Source organism: Maniola hyperantus, chromosome 13, assembly GCF_902806685.2.
Source record: "Maniola hyperantus chromosome 13, iAphHyp1.2, whole genome shotgun sequence".
Taxonomy (NCBI): domain Eukaryota; kingdom Metazoa; phylum Arthropoda; class Insecta; order Lepidoptera; family Nymphalidae; genus Maniola; species Maniola hyperantus.
The window spans coordinates 13,782,777-13,809,762 of NC_048548.1; the positions used below are offsets into that span (position 1 = coordinate 13,782,777).

The 26,986-nt window shown below is 38.7% G+C and overlaps 1 protein-coding gene and 5 non-coding genes across 9 annotated transcripts; 1 reads left to right on the plus strand and 5 right to left on the minus strand.

Moving 5' to 3' along the window:
* Positions 1-211: 211 nt before the first annotated feature.
* LOC117988032 (5S ribosomal RNA) lies at positions 212-330 on the minus strand. The gene has a single exon (XR_004674389.1). It is a non-coding gene; the product is annotated as a 5S ribosomal RNA (ribosomal RNA).
* A 341-nt stretch (positions 331-671) lies between these two features.
* Positions 672-790, minus strand: LOC117988033 (5S ribosomal RNA). The gene has a single exon (XR_004674390.1). It is a non-coding gene; the product is annotated as a 5S ribosomal RNA (ribosomal RNA).
* A 646-nt stretch (positions 791-1,436) lies between these two features.
* Positions 1,437-26,201, minus strand: LOC117987999 (sodium-independent sulfate anion transporter-like). Of its 4 annotated transcripts, none has more exons than XM_034975094.2 (14): positions 26,029-26,201; positions 18,330-18,464; positions 17,023-17,093; positions 15,691-15,883; positions 14,863-14,967; positions 14,327-14,445; positions 13,324-13,486; positions 11,219-11,383; positions 9,719-9,880; positions 7,072-7,212; positions 6,354-6,499; positions 6,116-6,277; positions 2,892-3,045; positions 1,437-1,731 (listed from the first exon to the last, which is right to left on the minus strand). In XM_034975094.2, the coding sequence occupies exons 1-14, from the start codon at positions 26,060-26,062 to the stop codon at positions 1,685-1,687; spliced, it is 1,797 nt and encodes a 598-aa protein (XP_034830985.1). In that variant the 5' UTR covers positions 26,063-26,201; the 3' UTR covers positions 1,437-1,684. The 4 variants fall into 4 exon arrangements, with proteins under 4 accessions (XP_034830985.1, XP_069358660.1, XP_034830987.1 ...); XM_069502559.1 differs by having other exon boundaries at positions 18,330-18,467; XM_034975096.2 differs by lacking the exon at positions 26,029-26,201 and adding an exon at positions 20,536-20,707.
* On the minus strand, positions 4,080-4,198 carry LOC117988034 (5S ribosomal RNA). Its single transcript, XR_004674391.1, has one exon. It is a non-coding gene; the product is annotated as a 5S ribosomal RNA (ribosomal RNA).
* On the plus strand, positions 5,316-5,471 carry LOC117988031 (U1 spliceosomal RNA). The gene has a single exon (XR_004674388.1). It is a non-coding gene; the product is annotated as a U1 spliceosomal RNA (small nuclear RNA).
* Positions 6,756-6,874, minus strand: LOC117988036 (5S ribosomal RNA). The gene has a single exon (XR_004674392.1). It is a non-coding gene; the product is annotated as a 5S ribosomal RNA (ribosomal RNA).
* Positions 26,202-26,986: the final 785 nt, after the last annotated feature.

The window sequence follows — 26,986 nt, forward strand, 5'->3', positions numbered from 1 at the left end:
CAGATCTTCACCAAATTTAAACGGGACCAACTTTGAAGCAACTTTCAAACAAAAAAAGAATTTTCAAAATCGGTCCAGGCGTCTTCGAGTAATCGGGGAACATACATAAAAAATTAAAAAAAAGATTCCGACGAATTGAGAACCTCCTCCTTTTCTTGAAGTCGGTTAAAAAAACTACAGTATAAAAATAGTAGTCAGAAAAACAGCAAAAGGCCAACATCACGCGGTGTTCCCAGGCGGTCACCCATCCAAGTACTGACCGCGCCCGATGTTGCTTAACTTCGGTGATCGGACGAGAACCGGTGTATTCAACATGGTATGGACGTTGGCGAGAGCAATAGCGAATTTATATATTAATACTGACTTATTATTACAAAATATCATAATATTGTACAGTTCTTGCAATTCACGAAGGCAAGTGAACTTTACTTGTGGTTACGTCGTATACATTCCGTAAGTGTGCGAGCATGTCGGACCAATCAGTCGCGAGCAAGCGCTAGCAAACGCACACTTTACCTTATATACAAGCATGAGCCACTCGCCCTCGTGAAATGCAATAATTATACCTAAAAACTCAGTTTAGTAACACAATTATTAAATTAACTTTAGAAAATTGAAATATCTAACAAAAAATTTGTCAAAAATGGTGCAGTCTGAAAAAAAAGCAAAAAGGCCAACATCACGCGGTGTTCCCAGGCGGTCACCCATCCAAGTACTGACCGCGCCCGATGTTGCTTAACTTCGGTGATCGGACGAGAACCGGTGTATTCAACATGGTATGGACGTTGGCAATTAGTGTAATGAATTTAGAAACGTGTATCATCGTTTAAATTCCAACACTACGTATAGTCCGTACAAAATGACTCATCACGCGCCATTTTAACTCTATGGGTCGAATGTGTTCGAATTTCAAAATGTTTAAATGTTTAAAAAAATTACTTACGTGATGTCAGAACTCAAACGACGATAAGTATCTAATTTAAATAGGGTACATACATTCTTTTAATTTTATCTTCATTGAAGATTTTTTTTACATGTAAAATAAGTAGCTTAGGTACTTAAAATTAACTTTATGCACTGGCACCGATCCTAATCCGAGAAAATACGTTCCAACTATATAACTAGACTACTACCGTAATACTAAATCGATCGTATTTAGTCACAGATCGAGTGCACAAACGCTCTCTCTAGGTATATTTGACTATAGTTAAAAACTAGATAAAAAATTATATAAGTAACAAAACTCGAAAAAGGAGAGTTTCTGGGGTTCCGTTCCTCAAGGGGAAAATAGGAACCCTTTTAGGATCACTATGTAGTCTGCCTGTCCATCTGTCTGTCGTATCTGACAAGAAAACCTATAGGATACTTCCCGATGACCTAGCATCATGAAATTTGGCAAGAAGATAGCTCTTACGGGGATTCCAACATCAATGGCTCTTACAGAACAATTTTAAAAAAAATATGAAAACCGTGAATTTGTGGTTATACTTATTACAAAAAAAAAATATGTTCACGAAAAAATTAATTTACCAAATCACATAAATAGTCTGTCATTAACCTACAGTGTTCTACAAAAAAGTATTAGGCCTAAAAGTATATACCTTGTACGATGGTACGGATTTACGGAACCCTTCATATGCGATTCCGACTCGCACTTGACCGGTTTTTTTCAACCAAAATAAGTTTATGTAACTGTGCTTACAGATGAAAATCTTCTATCGACGTCCAAAGCTGCGAAAAATTAGGGTATTAAAACATAGTTATCCATAACTGACTGACTGACTGATCTATCAGCGCACAGCTCAAACTACTGGACGGATGGTGCTGAAATTTGGCATGCAGATAGCTATTATGTTGTGGGCATCCGCTAAGAAAGGATTTTTAAAAAATTCAACTCCCTAATGCCTCGAACACAGGGCTTGAGGCTATAGTCTACCACGCGGGCCAAGTGTGGATTGGCAGATTTCACACACCTTAGAGAACGTTAATGGAGAACTATCAGCAGTGGCGTGCATAGGGTTTAAAGCCAGGGTAAGCAGTAGTTAGGTAAGCAAGTCAAAGAATAATGAGCATTGAGCAATTTCAACCGAGTTAACTATTTCTTGGGTAAGCAGCGCTTTTATGCCTCTATGAGTTGCACGCCACTGACTATCAGGCATGCAGGTTTCTTCACGTTTTCCTTCACCGTTAAAGCACATAACTTTGAAAAGTTAGAGGTGCGTTTCTGGGATCAAACCCCCGATTAGGAGGCGGATTTAACCAGTAGTCTATCGCAGCTCTAGATAATCTAGATAGCCGGATGATATCTGGCGGACGGTTCGACCTGTCGGGGGCACTGGACTTGGTTTTTTTTTTTTTTTTTTTTTTTTTTTTTCTTTTTTTTTTTCCACACAAACAGAAAAAACACAATATTGGTTTCTTCGTGCTCGTAAGCGCTTGGCGGCTTGTCTGAGCACAAAAAATATACGTAGGTACAGTGGAAACTCGATTAACCGGACTACTTGTTGTCGTTATAGGGATTCGGATAATCGAAAATCCGGATAATCGAATGTATGAAGAAAAGCGGGTTTTGTGCATATTATGTAGTGCACCATAATAGTATTTTCAATTTTCAAAGTAAGATAACTATACCAATGGGATATCATATTATGAAAGGGCTTTACCCGTACATTCTAAAACAGGTTTTTGTTTATTTTATGCATAATAGTTTTTGATTTATCGTACAAAATGGCGGAAAAAATGCCCGAGTATGGAACCCTCGGTACGCGAGTCTGACTCGCACTTGGCCGAACAATTTTCAGTTGGTAGTCCGGATAATCGCGAATCCGTATAAATGACGGCCGGATAATCAAGTTTCTACTGTATATTATATGTAGCGATAGTTCTATTACCTAATACAAACTGATCTATGCTCGGGCCGGTCACAAACCTCGACGCCATGCCCGGGTGTAAGGCCTCGAACACACTGTGGTGGGCCGCGTCGAAGTTCCACAGCAGGAAGCGATGCTGCTTCTGCTCCAGCTCTAATATTGCTGATATCACGTTCTGGAATAATCAAATCAAATCAAAATCACTGACCGAGCGATGCCAGTACGAGATTTCACGTCTCATCAAGTGTTTATTTGTTAATGATGGAGGAGGGAGAGCGGGGACCCTGAGATACAGGTTTTGCAAACTTACTTCAGGGTCCCTGGCACAATTTTAAAAAGACCTTTTAAAACAAATAAATCATTTCATTTCATTTCATTTCATCAAACATTGCTCGAATTCGAGAGTTGAAACATAATAACGTCAAAGTAAAATGGACCTAAATTGCCTTGAATCTAAGTCCAAAATTCAATGCTACTGATTTTAATTTCGCAACGTTTCCGCTTGGAGCGCTGGCTGTAGATGTGAAGACAAACTTGAGCTTTAAAACATGGCAATTAAGATCCAGTTTACTATAAGACAGAAGTGTTTCGACACTCGAATACTATCAACGTTGGTGAAACATAAAATCTCGTACTAAGCGTCTTGAAGAAATCACACTTGTCCATGCGTCCGTCCGTCCGTCACAGCCTTATAACTTCTGAATTACTGAACGTAATTACTTACTTCAAATTTAAACAATAAACTGTTGGCCTTCAGCCGAAAATTGCATTAAAAAATATGAAAAGACATTTCAGGGGGGCTCCCATACGAAATGGGGGACTTTAAAGAGAAGTTTGACTTCGACGCTATATTATGTCGAAAACCGGCCAAGTGCGAGTCAGCCTCGCGCACCGACGGTTCCGTACTACAGTAGTATTTTTTCGACATTATTCACGATAATTCAAAAACTATGATGCATAAAAATAATTAAAAATCTGTTTTAGAATGCACAGGTAAAGCCCTTTCATTTAATACCCCACTTGATATAATTATGTAGTTAGTTATCTTACTCCGAAAATTAAAAATACTAATTATTAGTTCATGACGACAATTTAATATTGTGTGATGTAACCACAAAGGTGCCATCTAAATGTAAAGAATTCCAGATTTAGTTATAAAAAATATATTCAAAAATTCGAAAATATCAAAAAAAGGCAAAAAAAGCAAAAGGCCAACATCACGCGGTGTTCCCAGGCGGTCACCCATCCAAGTACTGACCGCGCCCGATGTTGCTTAACTTCGGTGATCGGACGAGAACCGGTGTATTCAACATGGTATGGACGTTGGCGAAAGGGCTGACGAACTTAATAATCAAATACTCCTCCTCCTAATATTATCCTCTCAGTATTTTTTACAATATAATATTTTTTTATACGAAATAATATTTTTTTGATAGATTTAAAAAGGGATAGACAATTATTCTATTAAATAAACTTAAATCTAAAAAACAACATTAAATTAAAACTAAAATAAATTAAATTAAATCTAAAACCTCATTAATAATTTATTTTTTTATTTAATTTCGAAATTCAAAATGTACGATGCTGTGGTTTGAATCATTTGACACATGTAGTTAAAACTGCTATTTTTTATTTATTTTTAATGAAGCTAAATTTTCTAAAATAATTCTTGTTTTTTAGTAATGAAAATTAAGCATGTCAATAACTATGCCATCTACCGTAACTTCAGAAAACTATGTGCCTGCACCACAAGGCCTACAGGTTCGCCCGTACAATCGAGCACACCTATCCAGTAGTTAGTGTTACAGTCAGCCACTAGATGTCGCTGCTCCGTAGCAGAGCAAAAACACATTGCGCTATGTAGATTGTCGCGCAGGCAATGACTACCCCGGGCGTCGGATGTCCAAGCATACTTACCTGGCGTAGGGGCAGTGTTTTCATGTACACGGTAATTACCGTAGATGCACCGTAATTCAGCCCTAATCTACCGTCAAGGTAATATAGCCATTACCTTGACCGTGTCACCGTAATACAAAATCACGTTAAAAATTCATAATATACTGCGTAATACGAGTACGAATCTCAGTCACCTAAGCATATTTCGTAATGGCAACATTTCTCTTGCTCTCAGTTTAAGCATCAAATCTCAGCAATCTATTTTCGTCCTTATTCAAGCAATTAGGAAGGAGTAAAATGTAAAACTAATGAGATTTAACAAAATATTAATATCGATAAATCCGTTTATGAAAAAGATATTGCTCTGCTAGGGGAGTCAGATTCAGAATAATAATAATAGTTGATTAAAAAGCAAATTCGTGACGTTTTTTCTTTTAAAAATGACACGGTAATTTACACGGTATTCTTTTAGGTAATCCACCGTAATTTAATCTAGAAACACCGTAATTTTAACCCTTGAACACGGTAATTCTCGATTTACATATGGAAACACTGCGTAGGGGACACCGTGATCATGAAGGCGGTTCCCCCAGAGCGAGGCCCTTCCATTGCACTGCGGCTGGGTTGACCTCTGCGATTATCCCTAATGTGGATAACTCAGACGCGTAATTTTTGGTAGTGGGGACTGCGTACGCGCCGTCCCCCATATTGATATAAACTATATTATGCAAGAGGGCAGAGGCTCGCTGCATAGTGTAACTGATGCATAAGCAACAGATACACATAGTTTGCGTATCTGCTGCATTGAAGTCCTAAATTTCTAAATAGGCGACTGTCTGACTGATCTATTAGCGCAAAGCTCAAACTACTGGACGGATTGGGCTGAAATGCATGCAGATAGCTATTATGACGTAGGCATTCGCTAGGCAAGGATTTTGGAAAATTAAACCCCTAAGGGGGTAAAATAGGGGTTTGAAAGTCGTATAAGTCACAAGCTTAAGCTAATAGATCTATAAACTATAAAGACCATTCCCTATTCTTTCATGTAGAACAGTCGTTCATAAATCATAATGGTGACGACGTTCATGGGAAAGGTTTAAAATTTAGACCATATTCCACCACGCTGGTGTAGGCAAGTACTTACGGATTGACTTCTACAAGAGTTCGTGTAGGTATAGTATGTGACAAGTTGAGATGGAAATCGGGGTATGAGGCGGGCAGACGCCCCGCACACCCGCACTGGTTTAGCGCGGGGGTTTTGTGGGTGTGCGGGGCGCTCCCACCCCGATTGCCATCTCGACCTGTCGCGTACTATAGACGAAAATGTTCAAAGGCCTTTCCTGGCTCACCTCAACAACACCGATGTCCATGCGGCGCAGATGCCTAGCATCCAGTATGACGACTTGCGCGCTGCCGTGCACCAGCGCACGGATCTTGCGCGGCACGTGCTCCGCGCAAGCATATCCCATCGTGCCCACTAGAGTCAGCGAGATGCACTCTTGGTTGCCGATCTGGAATTCAAAGCAATTTGTTTAAAATACCAAGAATACCAGCGATGCCGTACTCCAGCCCTGCGGTGATGCTGACCTTAAACTGCAGTTTGTGCAGGTCGGGGCGCGCAGCAGCAGTCAAGGCACGCAGCGCGTCGGCCGCGGCGCCGGCAGCGATGCCGTACTCCAGCCCTGCCGTGATGCCCACCAGCACTGTTAGCATCCATATGAGCAGTTCCGATTCTGCAACAGAGTAAGATTTTTGACGACCTTTCTGGAGTCTTTTATAGTGGTTCGATTCCCGGCAAAGGCGATTTCAATTTTTTAATTTTTAAGTCTATTCTCGTGGGATAGGATATGACCGTGGCTATAAGTAACGTAGTAACTTTTTTAGATCCAATTTTTTTTTTTAATATTATGTAAAATATTATAATCTTACAAATTATCAAAAAAGCAGAAAGACTTAAGAACATCTTAGAATTTATCAAAAAAAGCAAAAGGCCAACATCACGCGGTGTTCCCAGGCGGTCACCCATCCAAGTACTGACCGCGCCCGATGTTGCTTAACTTCGGTGATCGGACGAGAACCGGTGTATTCAACATGGTATGGACGTTGGCGATAAGTTACACGAATTTGGAAATCTATATCGATCAATCGACACAACAGAGAATAAATTATTACTTAGCAAAGTCACTGTTACAGCCGCACTCAGAGTCACTTCATCGTTACTTAAGGCATTCGTTTTCCATACTAACTAATGCCTTAGTAACGATTAAGCGACTCTGAGTGCGGCGGTTAGTAGTGCTATACTTACTACTACTGATCCATAACTTCTTGACGATGGTGAAGTCGACTATGGACATCATGGCCACTATAATGATGCCGGCTAGCGTCGCTCGCGGAATGAAGTAGAACGCTTTGCTTAGCAGAGTCACCGACAGAAGCACCAAACTTGCTGTGAATATATCAAAATTATTCCTTGATAAATAAATAATCGGACGAAAACTTGTATCCGGTTACTGTGGTTCCGGTGCCAATTAGCTTTAGCTGCGCGAATCGTCTAGACTTCATATTTTTATAGGACTCCACAATGGCACCTCATTGGCACCGACCCCAAAAAATACTATTATGGAACTATATTAACTCTTGTATACATAATATATTCGGTAATAAATTAAATTATTTTTCAATTTTTAGTGTTTGTGTAACGAAGTCGGTTTTTATTTTTTTTGTAAAAAAAAATTTCACAATTTTTAGTGGCTCCATGGAATTATGCTATGACTGGTTAAAATCTACTGTTTACTAAGCTATTACACTGATCGCGAGCAATTTACTCTTATCCGTTGAGGAGTTCCAGTATCTATCTTCGAAGATGTTCATCAGATCTTCACCAAATTGAAATGGGACCAACTTTGAAGTATACCCTTTCAAACAAAAAAAGAATTTTCAAAATCGGTCCAGGCGTTTTCGAGTAATCGGGGAACATACATAAAAAAAAAAAAAAAAAAAGATTCCGACGAATTGAGAACCTCCTCCTTTTTTTGAAGTCGGTTAAAGAAGGAGCCAGCGGGAGTGACGACCTCCGACTGGCGTGGTTGAGCGCGGTTCTGGTGAAGGAGCCGGTGGAAGGCATGCTTAGTGCGAAGGATAAAATCGTTGTGACGTCATAATTCTGACAAAAACTTCAGGCAGAAAAGCGCACTTTAGTCTTCATTACAGTGCGACATGGCTCTTTTGGCACTTGAATGACAATGACAGGGGGGCGCTATTGGAAAACAAAGGCTTAGCCTATTCAAACAAGAACAAAGGGGACACTTGACGGCAACGTTAGTTCCGATTTTCGCCACGCGCCATGAGAGCCTTGTCGCACTGTAAGTAGGTACCTATATCATTCAGTTTTAAAGATATAAGAAAATGAAAAACACAGTTGTTCTTGTAATTTTTCCTAGGTTTCTTTTATACTTATAGAGAAGTAAAAGATCACCTTTAAAGAAGGAGCCAGAAGTAATTAAAGTTTTTTTTTTTTTAAGAATATTAGACGTGTTAAATGACTAATATTCCCCTTTCCTCTCCAACTAAGCGTCAGGCTTGTGCCAGGAGTAGGTACGACAATAGTGCAACGGGCGGGGTTTGAACCGTCGACCTTTCGGTTTTCAGTCCACTCCTTTACCGGTTGAGCTATTGAGGCTTAAATGTTAGAAATCATGTTATAAATATTAATATTTGTAATGAGTTAAATACTATGGCCATAATTAATAGAGCGCATTAAATATAATATGAAGGAAACATTTGATTGAATGAAGAATATTGCAACCTAAACCTTATGTGATTCATTCAATCAAATGTTGTTGACAATACACATCCCTAAATTGCATATCTATTTAAAGTAACTTACTTACTAAGCTTGCTAATCGTTAAAATTACTAAAATTATTTATCAATCTACACTAATATTATAAAGAGGAAAACTTTGTTTGTTTGTTTGTTTGTTTGTTTGTTTGTTTGTTTGTTTGTTTGTTTGTTTGTTTGTTTGTACTGAATAGGCTCAAAAACTACTGGACCGATTTTAAAAATTCTTTCACCATTCGAAAGCTACATTATCCACGAGTAACATAGGCTATATTTTATTTTGGAAAAAAAATAGGGTTCCGTAAGATATTTGGGTTTTTCGGACACAAGGTGTAAAAAATCAACCAGAAAAGTTACTTATTTTGCGTACGCTGCCTAAACTATAAAAGATAGAACCATAAAATGTTCTAATTAATTGTAGATCTTATAAATATCTACAAAAAGTCCGCGACACACTATACCCATCTATGTCGAGTGAGGCACAGCAACCATTTTTTTATTTAAAAATCTTGAATTTTTTTTGGACTACATTTAAACGCGTTTATTTTACTCATGCTATTAATCCTTATCAAAATAAATGATTTCATCACTAAGAACAGTTTATGGAGATAATATTTGGTCTTTGAATGATTAAAATTGGACGTTTGGTTTTGAAGTTATGGCGAAATTAAAATATTACGATTTCTGCTGCACGGCCCGATGTCGTTAAGTTTGTTTGTAGGGGGTAATCTTTAGAACTACTGAACCGATTTTAAAAATTCTTTCACCAGTAGAAAGCTACATTATTCCTGAGTGACATAGGCTATACGGGATCTTTAAAAACCTAAATCTACGCGGGCGAAGCCGCGGGGATCAGCTAGTATTACATATATTTGTTTGTTAACATAATAATGACTTTAATTAAGATACTTTGAAAACGAATCGTAAGGAATGAACGAAGGTAACTTCACGTCATTTCGATTAATGAAGCTATAAAGCTGAATTCATTCACGATAAACAATATAAAAGCCGTGTGGCCTAATAGGCAGGTAGTTCTGTAATGAAAACCGACAAATAAACTTGTGAAATCGTCTTCGAGTTATTTTTCCTTCGTGGGCACCTTACATAAGTTACCTTTAAAGAAGGAGCCAGCGGCAGTGACGACGCCACTGGCGTGGTTCAGCGCGGTCCTGGTGAAGGAGCCGGTGGAAGGCATGCTTTGTGCGAAGGACGACAGGATGTTGCAGGCGCCTATGGCCACCATCTCTTGGGTCACGTCCACTGTTTTTGTACCCGCTGAAATTGTTATTGTATGTTAAAATAAATTAAAAATAGTAGATAATTGATTGATGGGCTGGCTCATTTTTTAATAATAATAATAATAATAATAAATATGCTTTATTGTTTACATTATTGCTAGTAACTAGTATGTACAATGTTATATCTAATATACTATCTAAACTAAAAACTAACAATAGACAAAAGGTCGCAAACTCAGCATAGCCGAGCACTGCTCACAATGCTCGGCGCTGGTTTTCAGTTTGCGCCATAAATTTATATTGATTAATAAAAACGCACCGCGCCCGTTGCGTTATCTCTGCATTGATCAATAAAACTTTGTATAAACTAAACCAAAACAGTGACATAAAAAGAACAAACTAAACCAAAACAGTAACATAAAAAAGAACAAAATCTAAAAAATAGCAGTAAAAATAAATGTAAATATAAAAGTAAAAATATAAGTATATAAAATATAAAAAATGTCCCTTCCCAGCTTAGCCTAAAGAATAAAGCTCTTAATCATTTAAAAATACCTATCAGTAATATACAGCAACATCATCTAGTGAACATATAATTATCTTTAAGCAGAAATGCAGCCAGTATTCTTGGCACTATTCCACGCGGTCATGATTTATATAGTAATTAGATAAGGCTAACTATGTTAGTTAAATAAGTTTTTTTTTTGTGTAATTTATTTGGTGTTAGATTTAGTTACATAAAGATTAATAAACTTTTTTAGTTTAAAAAAAAAATTGATCCAACTTTATAATATTACGAAAGCTGTAGGTAACAAAAACTAAATATTTATTTATTAATGCAAAGCTTATGCTTGCGACTTCGTCCGCGTGGACTACACAAATTTCAAATCCCTATTTCACCCCCCTAGGGGTTGAATTTTTAAAAATACTTTCTTAGAGTAGCGGATGCCTACGTCATAATACCTATCTGCACGCCAAACAGCCCGATCGACGGATCGGGCTGAAATACTAGACGTAGTACTAGACTGATACAAGACGTAGTAGCTTGAGCTGTGTGCAGTGCGTTGATAGATTAGTCAGTCAGTCATTATCTCCGAAGTTTACCAATCAAAAAACCTGAAATAATTATGGTCAAAATATCATTTTTTGCGCAGCGGATCAGCCTGGCTGTCCAGCGCGGAAATGCAGCCAGTATTCTTGGCACCATTCCACGCGGTCATGATTTATATAGTAATTAGATAAGACTAGCTTTAAGTTTTATTGTATTAAAAAAAAAAAAAAAAAAGAACAGTTAAAAAAAAAAAAAAAAAAAATATGGAAAAAATAAAATAAAAAAATTATATTAACAATAATCCTCTACAAACAAAGTAAATACCGAAAGCCTTAGCAATGGCGACGCTCTCCAATATGGCGACCAGGGGCATAACGAGTCCCTCCGCCCCGAACACTTGCAGCATGCCCTCAAAGTTCAGCGTCTCATTCTTGACCCTCGTGCTGAACGGGGGCGGCCCGAAGTGCGGCAGACCTCCTTCGATTTTGCCTGAAAAAAAAGTGCGTTGAATCCGTAGACTGACTAAAAAAACTAGACTAAAGTACTGTGTAACCGCGTATGAGATATCGATAGCCCGAATAAATAACACGACAATTACCATTGTTTAGTAGTCAATATTTGTATTAACCGATCAACAATATTTGTATTAAACGTTTTTTATGTGAAAACAAGTAAATAACGAATGAGAAATACAAATAACGCCACGAATTCTCAAAGTTTCTTTTGCAACTAAAGTTGTAGTCCTTGAAAAAAACCGGTTACACGATAAGGGACAAAAAATAGGTTAGCTGCGTCTCTGTTTATCACATTAGTAACTTTATCTGTGCTCTCGTTAGTGTGAATGAGAAAGCAAACGTTCCTTTGTCTAGATTTTTTACTCAGTCTACGGTTGAATCTTCACGCACGGTCTGTTTGCTTAGCTCCTGTGTCGCAGCGCCTGCGCCATGGCAAGTGCCGCATCTTGCTAACTGCGGCGCCGCCACATCAAAGGTTTTTTTTTTTGACAAAAGGATTTTTAACTGTCTCTCTTCGCGATTTTCTACGTACAAGCCTTATATTATAAGGGGATGCAGAACAAACTTAGGAGAAAACAATGTATTGATTAGAATATGTCGCGAACATAATAATCTTTGCAAAACTGCAAAAATGCTAACGGATATGTTTTTGTTTACACGAATCCGAAATAATGTCAGATCTCTTCATATAAAGTGGGTGATAACTGATAACTGATAGGTAACGCAAATAAAGCTACAAAGCAAAATATAATGTTACGATAACGGATTACCGACTTGCTTGATAATACTTATGTATCACTAGCTTATCCTCGCGACTTCGTCCGCGTGGACCACACAAATTTCGAACCCCTATTTCACCCCCTTAGGGGTTGAATTTTCAAAAATCCTTTCTTAGCGGATGCCTCCGTCATAATAGCTATCTGCATGCCAAATTTCAGCCCGATCTGTCCAGTAGTTTGAGCTGTGCGTTGATAGATCAGTCAGTCAGTCAGTCAGTCACCTTTTCCTTATATATATTTAGACTAGCTGAGTCCCGCGACTTCATCCGCGTCGAATTAGGTTTTTTAAAAATCCCGTGGGAACTCTTCAATTTTCCGGGATTAAAAAGTAGCCTGTGTCACTCTCCAGGTCTTTATCTATACCCATGCAAAAAACCACGTCAATCCGTTGCACCGTTGCGACATGATTGAAGGACAAACCAACAAACACACTTTCGCATTTATAATAAGGGTACTGATAGAGCAAGATTCCAAGACCGCCAGACCTTACTTGCTTGCTTGCTACTTAGCTAAGACAGCTAAATTGCGTACGTTAAAAGTTTCCATAACTTACAACTCTATCCAACATCATTTTGTTTCTCAGTAAATAAGTAACGTCTGGTGGCACTGGGATCTTGAACCACTAGAAATAAGTGATGTTCGCACGAAATTTACCTGTGACAGAATAATTCCTCAGTGCTTGAAGACCAAAGTCTTCGAACAGTGCGTGTTGCCAGTGATGACATAATTATGGATCCGAGACATGGTCGCTAACTATGGACCTCATAAGAAAGCTCAGAGTCACTCAGCGGGCGATGGAGAGAGCTATGCTTGGAGTTTCTCTACGTGATCAAATCAGAAATGAGGAGATCCGTAGGAGAACTAGAGTAACCGACATAGCTCACTCAACGGGTTGCGAAGCTGAAGTGGCAATGGGCAGGGCACATAGTTCGAACAACCGATAGACGTTGGGGCCTCGCACCAGAAGACGCAGCGTTGGAAGACCCCCACTAGGTGGACGGACGACATCAGACGAGACGCAGGGAGCCGCTGGATCAAGGCGGCGCAAGACCGTGGCGTGTGGAAGTCCCTACAAGAGACCTATGTCCAGCAGTGGACGTGTATTGGATGATGATGATGATGATGATGAACTTACCTGTCAAAGCAAATGGTATAATGTCCTTCAAAAACAGCACATACGCCAATATGGTGGCAGCGAACACTACTAAAGCATTTCTAGCGCGAACCACGTAGAGCCAGCCCGCTGCGAACATTGCTCGGCCTCGACTGTCCAAGGGTGATGTTTTGAGGGTAGTACGCTGAAATATTATATAGGGTATCTTTTTAGGCTGCAATCAGACCTGATGGCAAGTGATAATGCAGCCCAAGAAGGAGCGCGCTTGCCTAGAAGATGCCTATTCACTCTTGACTTGAAGGTACCCATATTATTTGTTGGAGGGGAAAACTGATGCTGGAAGGGTGTTCCAAATCTTAGCGGTTCGAATTAGAAATGAGGAGGCAAATCATTTCAGGCAGGCAGGAGGAGGTGTAATTAGAACGCTAGTGAAAACTTAGCGCTATTATTATACTACGTCTTCTTCCTGCGTCGCTCCATCAATTTTGAGGATCGTGGCTCCCCTTAGATCCAATTTTTAAATAATATTAGCCATGTTAAATGACTAATATTCCCCTTTCCTCTTCAACTAAGCGTCAGGCTTGTGCTAGGAGTAGGTACGACAATAGTGCAACGGGCGGGGTTTGAACCGTCGACCTTTCGGTTTTCAGTCCACTCCTTTACCGGTTGAGCTATTGAGGCTATAAATCTTTGCTACGATGTTTTTCCATTCCCCTCTGTTTCTTGCCACGTGGATTGCATCACAGATAGGTGTCGACCGCTTCTTTTATTTGGTCTGACCAACGTCTCGAACTACGTTCGCGGGGTCTCTTTCCTTCAGTCTTCCCAGTGACCATGAGTTATTATACTACGTAAACATAATCCCATACCATTAGCCTTATACTTGTAGTTTTAGTGATTTAATATTTTTTCAAACCCGCAATGTATATAGCGTGCAAAACTCAGGGTCAAGCCCCGCCTACGACGCGGCACCTATCTACGCAACATCGGGCATCATCTACGTACGTATCAAGTACGTACGTACTTTGAGGATGAGTAGCGATATAATAGTGCAGGTCCCCAGCAACGTGTCCCACGGCTGGACAGTCTTTATGTTCTTGAAGAAGTTTGTAAGAGCCTTTATGAATGTGCCGCCAGAGGAACCTGAAATGTCAAATAATTATAATTATTATAAACTAGCTAACGCCAGCGACTTCGTCCGCATGGATTTAGATTTTTCAAAATCCCGTGGGCACTCTTTGATTATCCGAGATAAAAAGTAGCCTATGTCACTCTCTTAGGAGTTGAATTTTCAAAAAAAAAATATAGCGGATTTCCACGCCAGCTATCTGGATGCCAAATTTCAGCCCGGTCCATCCAGTAGATTGAGCCGTGAGTTGATATTATCGTAATATTAATTAATAATTATCGTACTTAATATTATTAGCGGACCTATTATAGTGAACCTATTACGGTAAACGATACAGCTCGCTGACAGACAGACGGACGGACGGACAGCAGAGGCTTAAAAATAGGGTCCCGTTGGCACCCTTCAGGCACGGAACCCTTAAAATCTACTACCTGTGATCCTGAACAGAGATTTGAGTTGTGAAGCGGAGATTTGCAGCGCAGCGGCCGTGGTGAAGCCGCTTATAACTGGCTTCGATATGAAGTCCAACAGAAAACCTGCACATCAAATAAAACCGCAATTTATGCATATTTTAAATTGCTATAAATACAATTAGGCAAGTAAAATACTAGACACAAGAAACAAGCAGCAAGCGTGCCCAGCGACCCAAAGACATTTATGCACGTATCTAATTTTGTACTAAGTAGACTAGCTGACCCGCCCCGGCTTCGCTCGGGTGTAATTTAGAAAATCGGTGTGAAGGTAGAATTTTCAAAAATAATAGGTACCTATACGTATTTTTCTTTTGTTAACCGAAAACCCCAATATCAATTTTCATGGAAAGAACTTGAAAAATGACTTTCGTACAAACTTTCATCCCCTATTTAACCCCTTTGGCGGTACAATTTTCAAGATACGTATTTTTTATTCCTAAACGAAAGCCTGAATACAAATTTTCATTGATGTATCATGTAATGTGTATAGTTTTAGTGATTTAGTATTTTTCAAACCCGCAATGTATAGCGTGCAAAACTCGGGTCAATGCCCCACCTACGACGCAGCATTGAATCCAAGTGTCATATTTACGCAACGTTTGTTGATCTCTAGCGTCAGTCTGATGTTTTATTGGGAACTTTAAAAAATACAGGATATTTTTCGCGTTTTCGCGTTTTTTGTGTCTTCTTCTTATCAGTACTCTATCACCTGTTCGTTTTTTTCTAGAGTTCTGGTTACATCCTGTATTATAGGCAACTAAGAAAAACTAGATTATGCAAACTTACCCAATTGCAAAACTCCGAGCAGCAAAATGACACAGCCAGACAGTAAAGCAGCAAGGTAAGCGAAATCCGCAGATTTGGCGACATACTTGGCCAACAGTGCGGCCAATATTGCCGTTGGGCCAACTGTGACGTCCTTGCAGCTTCCCAATATGGCGTAAACTATACCCGGGAATATACTCGAATATAGACCCACCTGGAACCAAATTATGTTATTTTGATATCACTACCCATATTGCGGTGATAGCCTAGTGGTTAGGACGTCCGCCTTCTAATGGAGGTCGGGGGTTCGATCCCGGGCACGCACTTCTAACTTTTCGGAGTTATGTGCGTTTTAAGTAATTAAATGTCACTTGCTTGAACGGTGAAGGAAAACATCGTGAGGAAACCTGCATACCTGAGAGTTCTCCATAATGCTCTCAAAGGTGTGTGAAGTCTACCAATCCGCACATGGCCAGCGTGGTAGACTATGGCCAAACCCTTCTCACTCTGAGAGGAGACCCGTGCTCTGTAGTGAGCCGGCGATGGGTTAATCATGATGATGATGACCCATATTGGGAAAGTGTGTTTGTTTGTTGGTTTATTGGTTTGTTGGTTTGTCCTTCAATCACGTCGCAACGGAGCAACGGATCACCGTGATTTTTTGCGTGGGTATAGTTAAAGACCTGGAGAGTGACAGAGGCTACTTTTTATCCCGGAAAACCAAAGAGTTCCTACAGGTTTTTTAAAACCAAAGTTTACACGAACGAAGTCGTAGGCATCAGCTAGTTTTGCTGTAATTGCGAACTTTACAAAATGTTAACAGAACGCTAGCAAAAACTTAAACAGGTGACAGTACTGATGATTACTGATATGGTTCCGTTTTTAGGGTTCCGTACCTCAAAAGGAAAAACGGAACCCTTATAGGATCACTTTGTTGTCTGTCTGTCTGTCTGTCTGTCAAGAAACCTACAGGGTACTTCTCGTTGACCTAGAATCATGAAATTTGACAGGTAGGTAGATTTTGTAGCTGACATTTGGGGAAAAATCAGAAAACCGTGAATTTAGGGTTAGATCACACAAAAAAAATTCAATTGTGGTCATGACCTAATAATTAGTATTTTCAACTTTCGAAGTGAGATAACTATATCACGTGGGGTATCATATGAAAGGTCTTCACCTGTACATTCTAAAACAGATTTTTATTTATTTTTATGCATCATAGTATTTGAATTATCGTGCAAGATGTCGAAAAAATACGACTGTAGTACGGAACCCTCATCGCGCGAGCCTGACTGGCACTTGGCCGGTTTTTTCTTTTGGGGCACGGAACCCTAAAAATGGAAAGTAGCTTACTTGTGGAGGCAGACCAGCTACCATCGCATATGCTATCCCTTGTGGTATAGACGTCAGCCCCACTGTTATACCTGCAACCAAAATGTATAGTATACTATATTCTACAGCGTGTTTCATAAAGCATAGATAAGTGTAACATGACAAAATGAGGTATATCATCATCATCATCATCATCATCATCAACCGATAGACGTCCACTGCTGGACATAGGTCTCTTGTAGGGACTTCCACACGCCACAGTCTTGCGCCGCCTGAATTCAGCGGCTCCCTGCGACTCGTCTGATGTCGTCCATCCACCTATGGGGGGTCTTCCAACACTGCGTCTTCCGGTGCGAGGTCGCCATTTTTTAGTTCCATTAGTATCTAAGCGGTGGCGCTGATTTATTTGGTTTCTAAGCCAGCCGTGAAAAATTTTGTTCGCTTGACCATATGATAATAGTCAAGCGAACAAAATTTTCCACGGCCGATATGGTCCATATCTTGTCATTGTGTGTCATTTATATCTATGGTTTTGTCATTAATGTCATGTAGATAGTAGGATGTAATTCGTACGAAAGAAAAACGAAGTTTCATTTAGTAATCTTATTTTAAAGCCTTGACAGAAATTAATTAAGTAGATTAATACTACAATGTTTCTTTGTATAAATCTTTGATTTTTTTATCTTGTTTATAAAGCTTAATTAAATTAAATTGTTAAGTATATCTACGATAATTTCATGTCCTTACAAAAAATTAAAACACTTTAGGTAGGTAGTTATAGTTTTTTCTCAGGTCTCAATTCTAATGACCCCTTTTAAACATTCTTAAATTTTTTAGGGTTCCGTACCTCAAAAGGAAAAGCGGAACCCTTATAGGATCACTTTGTTGTCTGTCTGTCTCTCAAGAAACCTACAGGGTACTTCCCGTTGACCTTGAATCATGAAATTTGGCAGGTAGGTAGGGTTATAGCACACATTCGGGGAAAAATCTGAAAACCGCAAATTTGTGTTTATATCCCACAAAAAAAATTTAATTGTGGTCATGAATTAATAATTAATATTTTCAATTTATAAGTAAGATAACTATATCAAGTGGGGTATCATATGAAAGGTCTTCACCTGTGCATTCTAAAACAGATTTTTATTTATCTTTATGCATCATAGTTTTTGAATTATCGTGCAAAATGTCGAAAAAATACGACTGTAGTACTTACGGAACCCTCGTTGCGCGAGCCTGACTCGCATTTGGCCGGTTTTTTTTTAATGTATGTACACCGATTTTTTCGAGGTTTCTGGGCCGACTTTTTTTTTGATTAATCAATAGTTCACCTGCAATAATATCTCGCACCAGAGAGTCTGCGCTGTATGTGGGCAACCAGATGGTAATGGGCATTCGTCTCCTCCACGACTCTACATTGCACAGCTTTCTTCCTATGTCACGCCATTTTCTTTTTGGAGGGCAACCTGCTAAATAAATCAATTTAATACTTACATAATATAATTTCACTAGCTTATGCTCGCGACTTCGTCCGCGTGGACTACACGCATTTTAAACCACTATATGACCCCCGTAGGAGTTGAATTATCAAAAATCCTTTCTTAACGGATGCCTACGTCACAATATCTATCTGCACACCAAATTTCAGCCCGATCCATCCAGTAGTTTGAGCTTTGCGTTGATAGATCAGTCAGTCAGTCAGTCACCTTCTCCTTTTATATATTTAGACTAGCTTATGCTCGCGACTTCGTCCGCGTGGACTACAAAATTTCAAACCCCTATTTAACCCCCTTAGAACTTGAATTTTCAAAAATCCTTTCTTAGCGGATGCCTACGTCATAATAGCTATCTGCATGCCAAATTTCAGCCCGATCCGTCCAGTAGTTTGAGCTGTGCGTTGATAGATCAGTCAGTCAGTCAGTCACCTTTTCCTTTTATATATTTAGATAAGACGTGATGACGTATGGAGCCGAAACGTGGACACTGACAGTTGGCCTCGTCCACAAACTAAAAGTCGCTCAGCGCGCTATGGAGCGAGCTATGTTGGGTAACACTCTCAGGGATAAAATCCGGAACGAGGAAATTCGCAGAAGAACAAAAGCGACCGACATAGCTCAAAGGATTAGCGCGCTGAAGTGGCAATGGGCAGGTCATGTCTGTCGCAGAACCGACCACTGTAAATTAGTAGTTACATCACACACAAAAAATGTGTTTTAATTCAAAAAAAAAAAAGTTTACCAAATGGGGTATCGTATCATATGAAAGGCCTTTATAGTGTGTCAAGAAAGCCATCAAAAGAATGCTTATAGGTACTAGCAACACTAATAAATTTACTGTATAGGTACCATATTAAAGACCCCCACTAGGTGGACGGACGACATCTGCTGACGAGTCGCAGGGAGCCGCTGGACCCAGGTGGCGCAAGACCGTAGCGTGTGGAAGTCCCTACAAGAGACCTATGTCCAGCAGTGGACGTCTATTGGTTGATGATGATGATGATGATGATGATGACCATAATTATGTAACGTATTTAAAAAGTGCATGGCCGAATTTCAAGCTGGAAAGTTACTTTCCAATTTGGATGATGTTTACGGTCGAACAGCAAAGATAACTGGTACGTACATTGTATTTTATCTGTAAAAAAAACCGGCCAAGTGCGAGTCAGGCTCGCGCAATGAGGGTTCCGTACTACAGTCGTATTTTTTTACATTTTGCACGATAATTCAAAAACTGTGCGTGTGATCTAACCACAAATTCCCGGTTTTCAGGTTTTTCCCCTAATGTCAGCTATAAGACCTACCTACCTGCCTCATGATTCTTGGTCAACGGGAAGTACCCTGTAGGTTTCTTGACAGACCGACAGACAGACAGACAACAAAGTGATCCTATAAGGGTTCCGTTTTTCCTTTTGAGGTACGAAACCCTAAAAACAATAAAGGAAACGTTTTCGCTAGGCAGTTATTTGTTTTTTAAGTATTATTTATCGGTTTCCAACTATTGTTTACATTGTATTGAACTTATGAAATTTACTATTTACGTAATTATACTACACCTTCAATAGTTTTGATACTATTTAACTGACATTAAGACACGGACCACCACCTATAGACTCCTAATAGCCGGACACCCGCGCTCGCCAAGCTTAGGCAGTTGCTTAGCATAAAAGTCGGCCCACGCCCGTCCGGTACCCTCATTCCGCACATTGTCTTGATTACGTGACTTGAGTCCACATTTTACAATTTTGCTTTCATGGAAAACCTTGAAATTTTTGAATTCGGCGCGTTTTTAGATTGTTTATATACATATGAATATCGTAAGTGCCGTTGATTTTTAACATGCTTTTCTTCATTTTAGGTGTTCCCGAAAGCACAGTTCGACGCATTGTGGACTTTGTGCATTTCGGAATGTGTGTTTTGAAAATGTTATCACTTGCTTCAACAGTGAAGAAAAATGCCATGAGGTGATCTGCTTTATCCTTAGTGTTCTCAAAGGATAAGCAGTGCACTGCTTATAATGTGAAGGAAGAGTGGCACATACCAACTGATCTAGTCATTCTGCTGTTTAGTACGAAATGTCCTGTACACTTCCAGAAAACTATAACATCTAGCACACACAGATATATTATTGTTAACTAAATTTTGCTACAGCACGAAAATAATATGTCCTATAAAATTCACAAACACTATAAAATATGAAAAATTAATAACTATATTTTAAAAACACGCGCGTGTCCTATCGAAACGAGTACTTAAATGATGCCCACCTGTTGAACCAGTTGATATGAGAAACCTACATAATAAAATTTTAGTATTGTTCCTACCTACTAAGACTAGGTATACTGACTGCATTGCAAGCTATGCGAAATTTGATATCGCTTGGTTCGCACATTAGAATAGAATAGAATACTTATATTTTTATTCAAGTCAACTTTTTACAAGTGCTTTTCAATCGGTGCCAAGCATAGACTACAGCATTGAACTTCGGATCCCAACTCCTCAATGCTGATGCTGCAAGGTACTGAACTCCTAAGGCGTGGGGATTCGGGAATTTCTGATGGTGAATTGATATTTTAGGTATCAAGCAACGGCTTCACTTCAACAAGAAATCACTTCAGAATAGTTCACTTTGTAAATTATATATACAACTGAACCTTTTATACTTCCTTTATGAGTAATCAATACTTATAATAATATCTATATAAATAAACGTCTTTTCTTTTCTTTTCTTACCTACCGTCCGCGTCCGTCTGAAGTGGTATTCTTAGGAAATAGTCGGGTTTTACTTTTTTTTTTTTCTTTTTTTTTTTTCATGTACCAAAATTGTAGTTACACAGTAATAATAAATTAAGTTACATTGGAAATGCTTATCTCTAAACAGAGATTTCTTCCAGCTTCCCATTCGAGGTTGTGAGTAAGGCGTATCAAGAAGTGGAGTAGGTCTACCGGTACTAGACTTAATTTTATTTTATCTTGTTATAGAACGGTATAGCTTTCAGTAGTTGTGTAGACTGAACTAAGCGGGTTTACAATTAAGATATGGTTAAGTGGTTTATATAGTTTTAATCCATTACTCCAAAACCTTATTATAGTAATAAAATTGGCCAAGTGCGAGTCAGGCTCGCGCAATGAGGGTTCCGTACTACAGTCGTATTTTTTCGACATTTTGCAGGATAATTCAAAAACTATGATACATAAAAATAAATAAAAATATGTTTTAGAATGCACATGTGAAGTTCTTTCATATGATACCCCACTTGATATAGTTATCTTTCTTAGAAAATTTAAAATACTAATTATTAGTTCATGATCACAAATTAATTTTTTTGTGTGATCTAACCCTAAATTCACAGTTTTCAGATTTTTCCCCAAATGTCTGCTATAAGACCTACCTACCTGCCAAATTTCATGATTCTAGGTCAACGGGAAGTACCCTGTAGGTTTCTTGACAGACCGACAGACAACAAAGTGATCCTATAAGGGTTCCGTTTTTCTTTTTGAGGTACGGAACCCTAAAAATACCTACAATATTTTTAAAACGAGAGAAAATTATTATCAGGCGTTAATGAAACGAATGTCTACCTAACTGTACGTAGGCATACCTACTTATATTCCATACTTCTCTACATAGTATAAAATAAAGTTGCTCCCGATGTCTGTATGTATGTATGTATGTATGAACGCGTAGATCTTTTAAACTAGGTACGCAACGAATTTTAATGCGGTTTTCACCAATAGATAGAGTGATTCAAGAGGAAGGTTTATATGTAGGTGCAGTTTAATATTGGTTTGTGTTAGTTTGTTGAAATATATGACGAACTAACGCGCAACAAAACGGACTGAGGCGGCAGCGGTGGTCGCATTTATAGTACCTATTAGTATGGAAGTACCTAAGTACCTATGGATTATTAATCACTCCTCACTGACATCACATGAGTATCTACATTGCACCCATGCGAAGCCGGGGCGGGTCGCTAGTAATATTATAAATGCGAAAGTGTATCTATCTGTCTGTCTGCTAGCTTTTCCTGGCCCAACAGTTTAACCGATTTTGATGAAATTTGGTACAGAGTTAGCTTACATCCCGGGGAAGGACATAGGCTTTTTATCAGGGAAAATTAAAGAGTTCCCACGGGATTTTTAAAAAACCTAAATTCACGCGGACGAAGTCGCGGGCATCATCTAGTTATGTTTAATTTAGAAATGGAATATTAGAGTAGGTACCTACCTACTTAATCCTTTAATATTAACGTTTATAGGTTGAGGTCCTTCCTTGACAGCAGTTAATAATTTATAGTCCCAATTACAATAAAATTCTACTTATAGTCCGCGACAGCTTGAGATGGCAATCGGTGTATGAGGCGGGGGGGCGCCCCGCACACCCACACGTCACCCGCGCTCGCCCGCAACGGGTAAGCGCGGGGGATGTGCGGGTGTGCGGGACGTTACCTCCCCGATAGCCAGAGGCATCTCTAGCCCTTGTGGCGCCCGTGTGCAACCAGTACCCTGGCGCCCTCTAGCTAGTCTAGTAGGAGCAGGGTCAAAATGGAATACTAACAGTTATATTTTCAAACGGAAATTCAGATGCAAATGGTGCAATTTTAAATGATGACGGCGTCGGCCATAACACGAGCGCAGGGTCTTTGAGAGCGCCGGCATCGACGCATCTTTGAAGTTGTCGCATTAGAGGGCGCTCGGCGCCCCCTTAGACCCGGCGCCCGTGTGCGCCGCACACCCTGCACCATAGGTAAAGACGCCTCTGCCGATAGCCATTTCGACCTGTCGCATAGGTACTATACGTAAAGTCATACATCGAGCAAACCGAGATAATAATAATAATGTTCTTTATTTCAGGCAAAATGTACCCATATTATTACAGAAGTCAATAAAAATTATAAATAAAATAAAAAGAAAGAAATTGTAAAGAAAAAAAACCCGAGACTCCTTGCTTCGGAGCGCACATTAGCACTGTTTCGAGATTCCGCCGAAGAATAAAGTTGAGTTTGCTTTCGAAAGCTCCGTAAGTACGCAGCAGAAAGTACTTAATATACATACATCGACCTTTAGAAGGAGATAGCATGCAGGTTTGTAGAGCGTTGTCTCTGTCGTTGAGACCGACAAAACGTCATACAGGTATGAGTGACAGAGACAACGCTCTACCTACAAAGCCGAAATGTCTAAAGGCCGTTGTAGGTACATTACTTTTTGCCGCGTACCTACCTACTGCAGGTACCTACTTAATAATTAAAATCTAAATTATTAATAGTACCTAAATCCACGTGGATGAGTTCTAAATATAAATTAAGTTTCGGTTTAAAACTATTAAAGTTTTCCATTCTACACATTTGCCGATACAAGACGTCACGGAACAGAATTTTCTGTTCCGTGCAAGACGTGGACGAGCCATAGATAAGAGCCAAAGCCGGCGTCATTTGACATTGACAGTTGATTCAAAATGACGTTGACGGTTGACTGACAGCTAAAACTTCAAAGTGACAACACGTTTTGCGTTATAATTTCGCGCGACGAAATTGTTTGTTTTTCGATCTTGCGTTAAATTTTCGCGCGACTAATCACTAAGTTAAGATCAAAACGATAAATAAATAGCTCGCAGTTTTGAAATGCCTCGTAGAGTGAAACTGAGTAAAGCCGTAGTGGTCAAATTGATTACAGAAGTAAGCAGACGGCCGTGTTTGTGGAACGTGGAAAATATTCATTACAAAGACAGACAAAGGGTTTCACGAGCCTGGCACAGTATTTCTAGCCGACTTAATTTACGAGGTTAGCTAACTATCGCGTGGCGAACATCGGAACTAACGTTGCCGTCAAGTGTCCCCTTTGTTCTTGTTTGAAGATTCTAGCCTTTGTTCTCCTACAGCGCCTCCCTGTCAATGTCATTCAAGTGTCAAGAGAGCCTTGTCGCACTGTAACTTAGCAACATTGCTTTTACACAAGTACCTACACAAGCTTTTATACAAGTACAAAAGTACTTGTATAAAAGCTTAGTTCCGATTTTCGCCACGCGCTAAGATAGCCTTGTCGCACTGTACCTACTTAATTACCAACAGATTACAGATAGAAATGCTATTTGTCAAAAAAGACCACAGAATTTTTGACCTAAAAGGTCAAAAATTCTGTGGTCTTTATGGACAAATAGGTAAGTTATTAAGGAAGTTATCAACAGATTACAGATAGATTGAATATTGACACAGGATGTAAATATATTATTTTAAAACTAAGTATGGTTTAAAAACTTCTTGAAGGTTTATAAAATTTTGTCCTTTGTTGGACGAAATCCTTGAGAAATTAATTTTTATAAAAATATTCTTGTATCAAAGACTCTCTTAATAAAGCTACAATCAGAATTGCATATGCGTTTTTTATTAAGTATAACAATTTGTACTTATTTTTTAAATTAGGTACCTACATTAGTTGCCTCCATAAAAACTTAACTTGCCTGACAAAACACACTAAGATTATTCTGCTTTTACTCCACAAATAAAATATTATGTTGATAATATTTTTTGACAATAATTAATGACTTTTTTGGTAATATTATTTATCTTTACAGAAGACATAGTACGAGCCAAATGGAGGAACCTGCGGGATACACTAAACAAAGAACTCAAGAAATACGACATGAAGTCTGGTGACAAATACCCCGGAATGTGGCGATACTTCAAAAGGTTACATTTTATGCACAAACACTTCAGTGCCAAGTGTTCTGATAACGAGGACTACAACAGAACAAACTCTATATTGCATCACACAACACATGACATATATGCAGATGAATCAGACGATGCCACTCTATATGAAGATCAAAACATCCCAGACTCTGAATACTTTGAAGTAAACGATAACTCTTCAAAATCTAAACAAAACCCTGAAGATTTTGACTTGATGTTCCTGAAATCCCTGCTACCCTTTTTTCGTGGACTAGAATCACACAGGAAACTGAAAGTTCGGAGTCAGATACAAGACCTTATTTTTCATGAATTCGCAGATGAAAAAATATTGATAGGAGTGGCTGGTGTACAATGAAATATCCTCACTAAGCCCAAAGAGATGAATTCAGATTCAATGCTTTTATTAAAGTTGTTGGGGGCTGCTGCTAACACTGAAAATGTGAATTTCAAACTGTGATAATCACAAACGCTGTAATCTGCTTAATTTTAATTTTTGTTAAGTTTATGATTGTTTATATTACGTTAATTTTTAATATTCAGTCTAGCCAATATGATTTTAGGCTTATTTTATGATTTAATAACACAACATTTAAGACAAATAACTAACTACAGTGGGTAACTGGGTTGACTATTTCAAATGTTGGATTTGGAAACAATTGACAGACTGATAATTAATTTAAAGTTAAGTAACAGAACTAGACACTTGTTACGATAAACTGAGTAAACAGGGTCATGAGACCAATTAAATTATAGTTCTTCGACCTTTAAGTACTTGCTTGATAACTAAGTATTGCAAAATACTGCTGTAAATATGCAAAAAGAAATGTTTAAAGTTAGAAACTTACCTAAAAGCGGTCGCCTTGGATCGTCAACATCCATTTTCGGTCTTGCAAACACATGCAAGTATTATTATTTATTACACATTGATAATGACAAACTGGATTGAATTACTAGCGTGATCGAATGCTAATTGCATATTTTGTTATATTTTTGCACTTTTGTTTACGTTTCTAAATTCAAATTTTTGTGCGAAATTTGACATTGACGTAGAACGTCAAGTTGACACTGGCACTTCCAACTCCTTACAGTCGTCACGGGTAACATTGTAAACGTGTTGAACATTGCGACGGGCTTTTTGGGTGAAATTATATTTTTAATTTAAAATACACTTGTTTTACCATATTAACCATTGTTCAAAGTGCGACAAAAAGAAGCCCTTTTAAGTAAAATTTTGATGATGGTTCAGATTTATATTGTGATTAAGCAATTTATGAAGACACAATATTATAATTAATAAAACAACACTTATAGTTAAAAATTGCAGTAGTTACCTATAGGAAAAAAAATTCCAAAGTCACCCAAAATTGTATGGTAACTGTCCAGAAAAGTCCCGTTGGCAGTTGGCACCCTTCGGGTACGGAGCCCTAACGATTAACATTAAACTTGTATGAAAAATTAGTCTGACATCATCTTTAAAAGGCTCTGTTATACAGAGTGTAACCAGAACGCTGGCAAAAACGAAGTAGGTACTGATGATTACTGATATAAATAATCGCTTTTATATATTTAGATAAAACCCGAAAAAATATATAAATAAAATCCTATAATTTTGTAAAAGTTTACGATATATTGCAAATAAACATCTGACTGATGCTAGAGGTCAATGAACGTCGCGTAAGTAGGCCATTCGGAGTCAATGCCGCGTCGTAGACCCGAGTTTGCCCGCTATGCATTGCGGGTTTGAAAAAATATACTAAATCACTAAAACTACAAAATGAGGCTAATGGTTATTGGTATTGGATT

Coding starts and splice junctions, on each gene's coding strand:
- LOC117987999 (XM_069502559.1), bottom strand. CDS start 26,062: ATGGATGTTGACGATCCAAGGCGACCGCTTTTAG. Junction 6,500..7,071: donor GAAGTTATGGATCAGTAGTA/GTAAGTATAGCA, acceptor ACTCTGTTGCAG/AATCGGAACTGCTCATATGG. Junction 3,046..6,115: donor TGGACATCGGTGTTGTTGAG/GTGAGCCAGGAA, acceptor TGATTATTCCAG/AACGTGATATCAGCAATATT.